The sequence below is a fragment of the Cebus imitator genome, unplaced genomic scaffold, assembly GCF_001604975.1.
Source record: "Cebus imitator isolate Cc_AM_T3 unplaced genomic scaffold, Cebus_imitator-1.0 Scaffold446, whole genome shotgun sequence".
NCBI lineage: Eukaryota > Metazoa > Chordata > Mammalia > Primates > Cebidae > Cebus > Cebus imitator.
Window position 1 is genome coordinate 460,767 of NW_016107761.1, and position 13,609 is coordinate 474,375.

A 13,609-nucleotide genomic window follows, 5' to 3' on the forward strand; every position below is an offset into this window, starting at 1 on the left:
AGGTTACTTACTGTATTTACTTTTTGTCTTCTTGGATAATTGAAGCCATTTGCTTTTGGTGTTTCTGACTATATGTTTTTGTATTTCTTGTAATTTCTGTTTCATAATTATGGATGCTATACTATTTAGCACATAGGTATTCATACCAGTTTTGTCTTCATTTTGTAATTTACCTCTTAATTTTAAAAACTCTTGTTAGCTCATTTAATAATTTTGTCATGAATTACTTTTTTACATTTAACTAACATTGCTTTTTATTATTTTATTTTTAAATTTTCTATAACACTTTGTTGTATTTAGGGTTATAAATATTACAGTTGTGTTTTGCCTTTAGAAGTGATCTGAAGACTGCTCTGTTTTAGTCGTAAAGCCCATTTTATTTAATTGCATGTCCAGTATGTTTGGTCTTGGTTCTGACACATTACTTTGTGTTTTGTTTTAAGGCTGGGAATTTTTTTTTTTAGAATTTGTATAATGCTGTATGTTTCTTCATTTTTGTCTGTGGTTCTATAAATTGTAAGGAAAACATAAATTTTTCTTCTAGTCCTTATCTTTATAATTATAATTTTATGGATTCTCATAATCTTTTGGTTTTTTTGGACCATGTCTGTATTAGTTGCCACCTATGAGCAATGATGAGAAAATAATAATTGACTAGATCCTAAAAGTGTGTGTCTTCCCATCTTGCTACCACCGTCTGATGCTCTCTTAATTGCTCACTCTGAGAAAGTGAGACACTGAGGAGAGGGCCAATTGGCAAGGAGATAAAGGAGGCTCAGCCCATAGTTCATAAGGAACTGAGGCCTTGGTCCAACAACCCATGAGGAACCAAATTCTGCCAACAACCACAAAGTGAGCAGGGAAGTAGACCCTTCCCAACTGAGCCTGGACATGACTGCAGCCATGTGAGACCCAGAGCCAGAGGACATGTTGAGGCACACCTGCATTCCTGATCCACAGAAACTGAGTTGATAAATGTTGTAAGCCACTAAGTGTTGAGACAATTTGTTATATAGCAATAGAAAACTAATGCGTGCTTACTAAGGGGCTTTTGCATTTCAGGATGAGTCTCTTTTCTGCAGAAAGTATATTTTTGCTGGATTTTTCTTTGCTCTGTCCCCACTAGGCTCTCACTTCTCTTTCTACTTCTTTTCACTTTCTTTCTTGATTCTACTTGATCCTATCTATAATTGATAGTGATTTCACATAATTTGGAATTTGTGGATTATCTGCCTTGCAGCTTTATTAAAGTAGAGATTTCAGGATCTTTTTCAACCTTCTTGTTGCTCTTCTGTGATTCCTAGTGAAAGAAGGGAAAAATTAATGACTTATGTATCTGTGTTTATAGCAGAAAATTTATTAATCTTTTAATTTGAACTTCCCTGATTAAGGGTGAGGATTAGTTTCTTTTCCATATTTACTCGGCAATTTGTCTTTTCTTCTATGTGAATTATCTATTTTTGTCATTTAATCATCATTCTATTAATTTGCTTGTTTTTTATTGGTTTGTAAGAACACTTTGTATATTACAGATATTAGCTATTATCTTTTTAAAAATGTTTGTAAATATTCTCTGGAAGTCTATTGCTTGTCCTTTAATACTGAAAAGGACTTTGGTGGTTCCTACTATAGTGTTTTTTCATTTTTAAAAAAGTGTATAATCCTTCTGTACTCACATTTGCTAATTATTTTATCATGACTTGATATTTCTGGACTTGTGTAAGAAGGCCTTGAAAAAACAGGGCTTCTCTGGTTTGTGGGAGTTGAAGAGTGTGTACACATTCTACAATGACATCCAAAAAGGTGGGAGAGCAAAGGAAACATTCCTTCAAAATTGAAAGGCTGTATATCATAGAATAAAATATATGAAAATTTGAATTAGGCTGGGTGCAGTGGTTCACGCCTGTAATCCCAGCACTTTGGGAGGCCAAGGTGAGGAGATCACTTGAGGTCAGGAGTTCAAAACCAGCCTGGCCAACATGGTGAAATCCTGTCTCTACTAGAAATGCAAAACAATTAGCCAGGAGTGATGGCATGCACCTGTAATTTCAGCTTCTTGGGAGGCTGAGGCAAGAGAACTGCTTGAACCCAGGAGGCAGAAGCTGCAGTGAGCAAAACCGCGCCACAGCACTCCAGCCTGAGTGACAGCAAGATTCCGTCTCAAGAAAAAAAAAATTGAATTATTCTTAAAAATTAAAAAGGATTTTTTAAATTAATTTTTCTATTAAATATCATCTATCTGTATCAGAGAAGGATTATTTGCCACAAGAAACTGCCTATTAAAGTGAATTTGAAAGTAAAGTTTAAATGCAAAGAAAACCAGCAGTTTACAATTTCCGTATAGAAAATGGTTAAAAATATTGATCTTAGTTAAACAAAATCAAAGGAAATAAAACTAAAAGATGCTATTTTCATTTATCATAAAAAATGAATAAAATCCAGAATTGAGGAGAAGGTGAGAAAAAAAGCATTCGTTCTCTCTCATACATTGCTGGCATGAGCATAAGCTGGCCCAATGTCTTTTCAGAGGACAATTTGGTAGTGCCCACCAAAAGTTAAAATGTATGCCTTATTATACCCACTAATTTAAAAAAAAAAAAAAAAAAAGCCGAGAGCAGCTCACACCTATAATCCCAGCACTTTGGGAGGCCAAGGTGGGTGGATCACTTGAGCTCACGAATTTGAGACCAGCCTGGGCAACATGGTGAAACTCTGTCTCTACAGAAAACACAAAAATTAGCCAGGCATGGTGGTGCTCATCTGTAGTTCCAGCTACTACAGAGGCTGAGGCAGGAGAACCGCTTGCACCCAGGAGGCAGAGTTGCAGTGAGCTGAGATCACACCACTGCACTCCAGAATGGGCGACAGAGCCAAGACTCTGTCTCAAAAAATAAAAAAATAATTTTTTAAAAAAGATTATCTCTCTGGAATTTATGATTAAATGTTAGCTCTAACTTTTTGGTTTTGGTTTTCCAATTGGCATACCAGTATACCACAAAACTAAATGACCATCTTTTCCTCACTGATTCAAAATGCTTTAGTTATCACATATATAATTTTTTCATGTAACTATTGTCTGGGCTGTCTGTTGATGTGCTTGTCTATTCACTTCCTTTATGATATTCTATTACCTTATTGTCTATATCAGTACCACACTGTTTTAAATACTACAGCACTAAAGTATCTCAAATTCTATCACTCACTGACCATGAGACCTCAGTAAATCCCTCTAAGTCTCATTTTTTTTACATCGTTGTTTTAAGAAACAAGTACATAAAAGACGAAGCCAATTAGTGTTCTAGTCCTGTCCCTCACACAAAACAGGCATTCAGTAAATGATTGCTATTGTAATTCCTAACTATATAATGAAAGTAATAATGAAAAATGTTATAATTCATAACTTCTATTACAACTCATAATTCATGATGAAATTAGACTATGGGCAAAAATTCATGATAAGTTACCAAATATTTTAAAAATACAACTAACCTTTCTTCTCTTTTACTTCTCCCTGTGTGTTCAAGCTCCAAGGGAATTTGTCCCTGTGGGGAGATCATTCAGATTCTGGAAGATTCTCTGTTCTCCTAGGCTAATGGTGTGAACAGCAGAAGGAACAAAGAGTAGCTTATGTAGGGCGCTGTGGAAAAGGAGATTGGGTCAGTAACAAAGAGAAGAATTGGCACTCTACAAAGTTTCCCATAGGAAGGACTGAAAGCCTGCTGTTCACTGTTGCTTAGCAACAGGCAAATGTACAAGAAATAAGTCAAAGACATCATAAAATCAGGCAAATTTTACTCTCTCACTCACCCATTTATCATTTCTACATTGTGCATAAGTCAAAATGCGACTTCCAAAAAGTAAGCCAACCAGACAATAAAGGAAATGCAGCTCAAACATAAGCATAAAAATATAGTAGGTACCTCAGGGATAAATGTACAGATAAAAGTACATGTGCTTCTAGCTGGATTCCAGGTTATAGAACCATTCTGCTCAGTGCAGCAGGTACTTGTAAGTGTTTCAGAGGATGCATGGAAGAGTATGAGGCAGCCCATGCCTTTAAGAAGTTTAATATCTTCTGGGGTGGAGGAGACAGCTATGCAAACATCAGCGCTGCAGGCAGAATTAATGTCACAACTGAGGAACTCCAATTTATACGTCCTCAAAGGTGAGAGAGATCAAGGCTTGGAGGGCATCCAGAAAAGCTTCACTGAAGAGATACCATTTGAATTAACCTTTAAAAGTTAAACAGAAAAAAATTAAGTAGGATTTTTGACAGTTACATGAGGGAATAGAGAGTGCTTTTCAGGATATCAGGGAGGGAGTTTCAGGTGTGCCCAGAACAATGATAATCCAGATTTGCTGCAAAATAGGATTCTACTAGGATGGCACCGAAAGATAAAGTTGTTGCCTGATTATGGAGGTTCTTGAATTCCACATCCAGGGGGCCTGTGCTTCCTTTAATAAGCACTGAGAGGCTGGGTATGGTGGCTCATGCCTGTAATCCCAGCACTTTGAGAGGCTGAGGCGGGCAGGTCACTTGAGGTCAAGAGTTCAATACCACCTGTTCAACACGGCAAATCCCGTCTCTACTAAAAATACAAAAATTAGTTGGGCGTGGTGGCGTGCACTGTAATTTCAGCTAGTCAGGAGGCCGAGGCAAAAGAATCACTTGAACTAGGGAGGTAGAGGTTGCAGTGAGCCGAGATCATGCCACTGCAGTCCAGCCTGGGTGACAGAATAAGACTCTGTCTCCAAATAAATAAATAAATAAAGCACTGAGAGATAATTCGGGTGATACACCTTTAGGAGATTAATCTGGAAATGATAGTTCTGAGTGGGGTGGTAGAGAACCCTGAAATTAAGCAAGTGGTAAAGAAGAAATCTCAGCAGTGCAGGTGGGAGAGGAGGACAGTCTAATCTCAACAAGGATCAGGAATGGGAATAAGACAGATGATGGGGACATTACAGAGACAAAATCTGAAAATGAGTACCGATTAGGTACAAGGGATCAGCAGAGAGAAAGGGGTGAAAATTAACTCAGAGGTCGATAGCCTGATTTACTGAACAGCTGTAATAGATGAATGGAGTCATATGAGCAGAGGAGGGGCTGGTGGGAAGAGGAAGAGGAGGAGGAAATAAAAAAGAAGGAAATACTTTGAACTTGCTAAATTTGCTCATGGTACTATTCGGTGGTCGTGTCCAATAAGTGGAAGAAAATATAGAATTGGTGTTTAGAGAAAGGTCAAGGCTTTGGTAATTAGCAACATGAAGAGCATAATTGAAGCTATGTGAGTAGATTTAAACACAAAGTAAAGAGATTAGATCTCATCTCAAAGGAAGAAGAGGGCTGGTTAAGGACAGAACCAAGGGGCAGGAGGATGAGTGATTAATGAAGAGGACACAGAAAGACCCAGCGGGAGCTGGGAGGAGTTCCTAGCATCCATCACCAAGAGAACAACTTTTAGAAAGATGTGCAGGTGGGCAATTATGGGTGAGGTTTATTTTCTCTTTTTAAAAATTTTTCACAAAGATCGGAAGTACTTTTGTAAAAATATTTTTAATCAGTTTATTTTAAGGAAATCATTTGTTCTCAACAGAGGCAAATACCACAGAGACATAGGAAGATAAGGGCTGGGTACAGTATCACATATAGTGACAAAGAGGTTGTGTGTGTCCCTGTAGAAACAAACATGTTTCAGCAGAACGGGGAAGCAGGAAAGGATTGGAAGGCACACGGGAGGACCTTGCAAGTGACTCATTGGCAGCAGAGGGGCACAGGGTGGGGGAGCAGTGAGGCAGATAAGGAGACTGTTTTCAGGAAAAAAGTTCAGGCACATTTGTTGAAGAAGAGAAGGACAATAAGGAGGGAAAGTTGGAAGACTTGTGTAGAAGTAGAAATCCTTCACTCAGCAGCAGAGAGAAAAGGGGCAGGAGCAGGTGGGCTAGGAGTACAATATTAGCCTTGAAAAGCCAAAAGCGGAGACCTGTCTTCTAATGCAGAGCAGTATGGTGGAGGTGAAAACTAGAAAAGGAGGCCAAGAGATTTTAAAGCGAATGGAGGAGAGTTGAGGGATGTCTCGTTTGAACGATTCAAGGGGTCACTGAATTTAAGGAACGCATGAGAGGAGCCGGGAAAAGCCGAAAGGCAGTCTGCACACTGTTCACCAAACACAAAGGCTTTTTCTTCTTAAATCTTAGGTCTTAGACAGATATAGATAAACTTCTCATGTGAGTAGGGGAATTTCAGCAGGTCCCAATATCAACCAAAAGAAGTCACATCTGAACCCACAGACCTCAACCCATACAGAGGAGACTAACAGGCTGGGATACTATAGAGAACATGAATCACACAAAAATCTTAGGCCCCTAGCACTCAGAGGGACCTCCATGGGTCATCGGAGCATATCCACATCCCTGACAACACACACCACCACACATATGCAGCAATTACACCATGCTCTGTGTAGAGAATTAGACGCCAGAAACTCTTCCAGAGAAAGAAGAAGAGAGTCACCACAGTAGATGGCCAGAAAACTGTGAATTGATGAGAAGGGAAAGGTGGTTCACAGGATAAAGCCTGAGAAAACTGCAGTTCCAAAAATATTCCCCAGTTCCATTCAACAGATAAAATATTGCGTGATGTTTTAGGATCTTTGCATTCTGCTCCCAGAGGATTATTTTAAACACCAAGAGATAGATCACAGGAAAAGTAAAAGTTTCTGAATTCTTTGACCACATCAAGTTTCACAGGAACCACGGCCACACAAGCTACACGCTGGCTGAGTACATAACATGACGCTAGCCTATACTTCAGGACCTTTACTCTCACCTTGAATCCTATTTCATTGAAGTTATTTTTCTAATCATTGACTGCAGCAAAAGGGAGAAAACATTCCATATGGCAAAGAGAAAAGCTATGTCCCTTTGAGTCCATGCCTTCTCCATAAGGATCCCCTTGAAGTTTTTCATCAGTTGTGGTTCAAGATGTCCCATACCTTGAGGAACGGCACCTCTCCAGCACAGCTCTCAGCCTGGGGTTGCTGAAGAGCAAAATGATGGGGCAAACGGCTGCACACAGATAAATCACTGACTGCCACATCCAGAATTTAAAGTCCAGAGGTAGAAAAATACCTGCAGCACTGAACACCAGTGACAGGAAATAGGAGATGAAAAGGACAGCAAGAGAGATGAGAACCAGCAGAGCCTTTATGTGTGTCTGCAAACAGGGCTCTCGGAATCCCAAGGTGGTCAAGAGGGCCTTCTTCATGTGTCTTCCCAGAGAGGTGATGAGCAAAATCATGCAAATGAAAAAGACAGCAGTGGGCACTGTCCAGGTAACCATGTTTAGAGGGAAGAGGTAGAATTTCTCACAGGAGCTCTTTATGCTGTTGCCGGTAACATTCCAAGGTTATAGACGGTTCCTTAAATAGTTCTGATGTATTCTCTGGTTGCCTATGGAAAACAGAATGGTGCTGAAGCTGAAGAGCCCAAAAGAGCCGGACAGCATCCATGGTGCCCACCCAGGCAACTTGCGCTTTAGCCAGAGGAAGACAGGGTGAGTGAAGTTTGCAATTTTCACACAATAGAAGACACTAAGGCAGGAAGAGAACCACAACGTGGCAGCATTCAGGAAGTCCCACTGGATGGCTAGAAACTGCAGTACAGGGTTGTATGGGAAGGCTGTCGGATACAGGAAAACATAAATGGTCTTACCCAATACCACCCACTGTAGACAAAGGCGAGAAGCCCCTAAGCTAACCAACAACTTATCACAAGGCAACAACATTCTCTGGAGCACCGACTCCATGCCAAGGACAGCAGTGACAAAGCCATTGCCCACTATTGCTACCAGGCACAAAAGGAATAAAATGATAACCAAGATGATGGCCTTGTCAGTCACCAAAGATCCCAGAACCATGTGGTCTCCATTCATCTCTCCTGGATCCCAAAGCTTCAAGGGCTATTTCTGCTGCATTGCTCTGGAAGGTCCTGTAGTATATGTTTGTCCCTCCAGCTGCCCCAAATGCAGAGGCTAGGCCAGAGTAGAGGACGCAGCCTATCGGAGGAGAGTGAAGAGGTTTCTTCTTCTAGGAATAGATGCAAATCTTGTCAAGGCTTAATTTCCAAAGCCCCCATCCTGCCCAAAAATTTGCCTGCTCTTCTGCCTATTATCTGCCCATGTCAACATTAAAGTGGATAATATGTCAGGCCCTGGCATTTAGTGTTTTTACACAGGAGGCTATACTTCTCTAAGCTGACACTTAAGACAGGACCATGCACCTGCTGGCAGCTCAGTAGTATCATCCACAGGGCACACCTGCTACTGAGACAGCACTCACATTCACAGCAGGGAGTGATTGCTATATTGCAGGGACTGTTCTGAGTACTCTCCTTAGTTCTCACAACTCCGTGAAGCAAGTGCTATGGCAAGATCCCTTTGACTAAGATAGAGAGAAAACTGAGCAAACCTTTACAGAGAAAGGTTAATTCAAGTCTTATTACTCACAGTGACCATCATCATAAAAAAAGAACACAGGAGACAATTATACATAATGAAGCAAGCAATTTTCTTCAAAATTTGAAGTATATATTTTATAACTGGTGACCTCTAAAATACCATTTCACAGAGGAACCCCCAGTAGCCATAGGCCAATGGGATACGGCAGAATGAGCCCTATACTAGGAGCTGAGATCGCATTTAGCCCAAGCTTCACCCCTTATTGTGAGTTGTTCGATTTGTCAGCCCCTCTGTACCTCATTTTGTCCATCTGTAAAATATGCAAAGTATCCTATGTTCTAATTCACAAAGTTGTCTTAGAATCTCACCTTAGAATGGAAGAATACATTAAAGATAATCTTACAGATAAAAGAAATAAGGCCCAAATTATGTATTAAGACTCCCACCTAAGGTCACAGTGGTGCAGAGGAAAGACCAAGATCTAGAATGATTCCAGCACCAGAAATCTCTGCCATAGTTAGCAACACATGTTACACCTCCATCTTCTTTCATCCTTAGCTGAACTCAGAAGCCCAAGTTTTGAGTCTTGTCACAATCGCTACAGATCCTCAAGCTGTCAGTGAACCTCTCTGAATGCCCCTTTTTTTCAACTGTAAAAAATATGGATCACAAATAAATATGACCATAAATATGGTCAATATATTGGAAACTATAAATCTCTGCATATGGACAAGAGTAATGATGATGATGACAATGACTTTATTAGAATGGCTATCTTCTGTTGCATCCATCCTGTGGCATAATAACTAGTGTAAAATTCAGGAGAGCATCAGGGATAAACAGAAGTCCAGGGCACTAAATCTCAGACCATTGATATCAGCCAGAGGAGGGCAGAGTAAGAAAAGACCACATTCTTTATAGGAATGAGCTTCAAAGAGTTAAAAAAAAAAATCAGCAATCAACACCCAGGTGAGTGTAAGTAGGTTAACGTGTCACAGGGAGATGGGAAAGCAGAAATTGTTCTGAGTCAAATACAGCGACACTGAAGGCTCAGGATCAAGTAACATGACAGTAAGGGGGTTTTTAATAGAATACACATCTGGTTGGCACCGCAACCTGCCGGTTCCATATACAGAACCCCCATGAAAAGGGAATCGAAGGCATGTCATCATCTCTTCCCAGTTCCCAATCCACTTCCAGGTGGAATTGTTTCTCCAGCACGTAGGCCAACCATCGTGGACATAGCTTTTCTAGGTAGAGGAAAGAAGATGAACTAAGGTAATTTACTCACTCCGCCGTTCTGTGAAGATGCAAATTTCCAGGGGATAGAGTTCCCAACTGCTCTCTTCCTTGCCCTTGTTCTGGCTGATATTTGGCTGTTTTCTACTGGAGCCTAGAGAAGTGGGGAAAACTTTGGGCTTACAGGTCTGAAGTATGGCCAGCCACAAACATCCCAATATGGGAAACTTTAATCTTTTTCATCCACCTCCCACACCTTCAATGATAAAGATGTGCATTTAATCTTCAATTGATTTAATAATAATTTATTAAGAATATTCTATATGCCATGATAACCCTTTGAAAGACATTAGGCTACAACAATGAATTAGATATCTGCCCTCAAAGCACTTTGATGTGCTAAACATAAACCACAAACATTTACTAGGCTTATACTATGTGCAGAATAAGTTAATCCAAGAGAGAGAATGATCATTTGAATTTAAATATGCAATGTGTTTCATGGTGATTCTTTTGTGGTTGTTTTTTTGTTTGTCTGTTACATTTGGCTTTCTCATGTCCAGATTAATCTTCTTAGGTAAAAGCCAAGACTGCGAGTTTTTAACTTTTTATAACCAGTCTTTATAATTGTAATCACAATGGAGGTAGGATAGGGATCCTGAGTTGGCTCTCTATATGGAAAACCTTCAACTCAGTGCTCTCAACAAGTGACTCCCAGTCTGTGGCTCTACAAGTTAGGGATCATCCTAGTCCCATTCCAAGATTTCTCGGAAGAATTTTGCAGTAACAGCCCCATTGTGAGACAACAACGATACTGTCTTGTATGTTGGAAGGAAAAAGATGAGGCATCAGTATAGGAGGGGATATATAATTATATCCAGAACAATTAGCTACAACAGAGGACTTACATAGAGGTTATGGCATATCAAGCCAAAAAGGTAGGCTGGAGAGAGGTCACAGAAATTTTGGGAAGTCTTGACGAGTTATTAGATTGTATCTTTAGTCAAGATACAATCTTATGAGCTAGAGTTTAAATCTCTTATGAGCTAGAGTTTAAAAAAGGAGACTGAGAACATCAACCACTTAGGAACTCCTGAGACAAGTACACTTAACCTGGCATCATTCAAAAGACTATGAAGATGGAAAAGAACATGAGAGTTGAATCACCACCTGCTCCCCCTCTGCCAGATAGTTTCAGTAAAGTTCTTGGAGCTCCGCCCAAGGGAAGGGCAGTCTTCAGGTATTCACAGTTCAGTAGAAGGATAGAGGAGACAGATACCCCTATCCCTGCCATGCTCCTGCCTTCCCTGCCTCCATCCAACTTGTGGCTTGAGCCCCAAGGCTCAGTCCCATAATTTATTATTAATCTCCCTGTAGGAAGTCATTAGCTTGCTCATGTTGCCACAAAAAAAGAAAGAAAAATTCTTCATGATTGATGATGAGGATAATATGTGTTCTCTAGGGGGGATAATTCATAGACTTTAGGTGTCTATTTAATTTCAAGCCTGGCCACAGTGCCAGCTTCCCACAGGTTCCTCCATCCTGCCTCACTCTCACTCTGCCCCCTGGGGAAATCTCCCTGTATTCTTCATCAACCAACTTGAGAATCTCCTCCTTTAATCATCCTCTTGCAAGAGAAAAATTCCTGACCTTGTTATTTTGCCTCTGGTCATCCCTCTCTCTTCTATTGCCATAGCCTGGCTTCCAGCTAGCACTGCAGCATAATGTTTTGGGGCCTCAGCTTCCCAGTATTATTGAACATTTAACCATAAATGCATTTACCTATTTGAAAATTATTTGTAACCTCTCTTCTGTCCTGTTATTTATTGCTTCTGTTTTGACGAATTTGAACATACAATTCTCTCTTAACCATGCCTAGTGTTCTTCCCAATCTCTTTTAGTTTATCGGTCTCCATACTTTTTATCATTAACTCCACCAGTAAAATATAGATATGTGAACATACAACCCACCAGCTATAAACTGCATGTTTGTATCCTTCCAAAATTCATACATTGAAATGAAACCTTAATCCTCAATGTGATAACATTGAGAGATAAGACTTTTAGGAGGTAATTAGCTCATAAGGGTGAAGCCCTCGTTAATGGAATTAGTGTCCTTATAAGAAGAAACACAAAACAAATAAATCTCTCTGCCATGTATGAACACAACTAGAAGGTGTCTGTCTGCAACCCAGAAAAGGGCCCTCACCAGAACCCAACTATGGTGGCACCCTGTTTCAGGCTCCAGAACTGTAAGAAATAAATGTCTGTTGCTTAAATACCCTGTCTATGGCATTCTGTCACTGCAGCCTAGGCTGACTAAGACACTACCCATAGGCATATTTATTTTTAATTGTATGCATGTACATTTTACAAATACGTTATGTGCATCATAAAATGTCCAAAACATAGGGATTAAAAGGAGAAGACAAAAATAAATGGAAATTGAAATTGCTACACTTTTCTTTCCAGGCCTAGTGACTCATCTTGTCCAAGCCCTGGGATGCAGACATCCCAATCTGGAGATTCCCATCCTCAGCAGCAGCATCAGGGATCCATCTCCTTGGTGAGCAGATGAAGAGTAGGATCATCAAAATTAAGTACTGTAGGACATTTCCTTTGTTTTCCATCTATCTTCTGTTGGCCAAAACCTAAAAGCATTTTTACATCAGATAATTTCTTTTAATTCAACACGAGCACATGAAGTCATGGATGTGACCTACAGTAGAACCAAAATCTTATGTGTCCTTAGCTTTCTGTGAGCTCAGGCTGAAAAAGTTCCCTTAAGCAGAGCACAAGGGAAGGGAATGACAAAGATTGGCGGAGAAAGGAAAGAAGAAAGTATTGGGCAGGCCTAAGAAGCACATGAGGAAGAAAAAGACATGGGGGAAGTGGAGAAGATTTATTAGGCTGAAGTGGAGAGACGGGGCTGAGAGCACAGCCATGGAGCAGGAGGGCAGGTGATGTCAAGTGGATGGTGCTGGACAATCTATGTCACTATTAAAAAATAAGCTTCAAGGCAGAGCATGGTGGCTCACGCCTGTAATCCCAGCACTTTAGGAGGCTGAGGAGGGTGGATCATTTGAGGTCAGGCATTCGAGATCAGTCTGACCAACATGGTGAAGCCCCGTCTCTACTAAAAACACAAAAATTAGCCAGGCATGGTGGCACATGCCTGTAGTCCCAGCTACTCTGGAGGCTAAGGCAGGAGAATTTCTTGAACTCAGGAGGTGGAGGCTGCAGTGAACTGAGATTGTGCCACTACGCTCCAACCTGGGCAACAGAGCAAGACTTCATCTCAAAAATAAAATAATAAAAAATAAGATTCAGTTTGCCCACAGAAACAACTGACAACAGTTACATTTCTCTACAAAGGGCATACAGACCAACATGATGCTTGGCAAATATTTTTTTTTTTTTTTGAGACGGAGTTTCACTCATGTTACCCAGGCTGGAGTGCAATGGCGCGATCTCGGCTCACCGCAACCTCCGCCTCCTGGGTTCAGGCAATTCTCCTGCCTCAGCCTCCTGAGTAGCTGGGATTACAGGCACGCACCACCATGCCCAGCTAATGTTTTTCGGGTGGATCACGAGGTCAAGAGATCGAGACCATCCTGGTCAACATGGTGAAACCCCGTCTCTACTAAAAATACAAAAAGGCAAATATTTTTTATTAGCCCTTATGAGCTTCACCCTTATGAGCTAATATTGCATCTAGGTTGCTTGCATATAGATTCATGGGTCCCCATGAGGAAATGAGGCCACCAGCAAAGGCCAAGTTTATTGAAGACTAGGACTAGAGTCTCACAGCAGTGGAGGGGATGGTAGGAACACAGCAAGATGGAAAAGGGATTCTGGGGCATGGATAGCATGGGAGAGAAAGAAGAAACTGGAAAGAGAAAAGCAGTACCC

General features: G+C 40.6%; 1 protein-coding gene across 1 annotated transcript; it reads right to left on the minus strand.

Moving 5' to 3' along the window:
* Nucleotides 1-6,979: 6,979 nt before the first annotated feature.
* Nucleotides 6,980-7,933, minus strand: TAS2R60 (taste 2 receptor member 60). Its single transcript, XM_017511268.1, is given in 1 exon segment — nt 6,980-7,933. A coding segment is annotated over 1 exon segment (954 nt).
* Nucleotides 7,934-13,609: the final 5,676 nt, after the last annotated feature.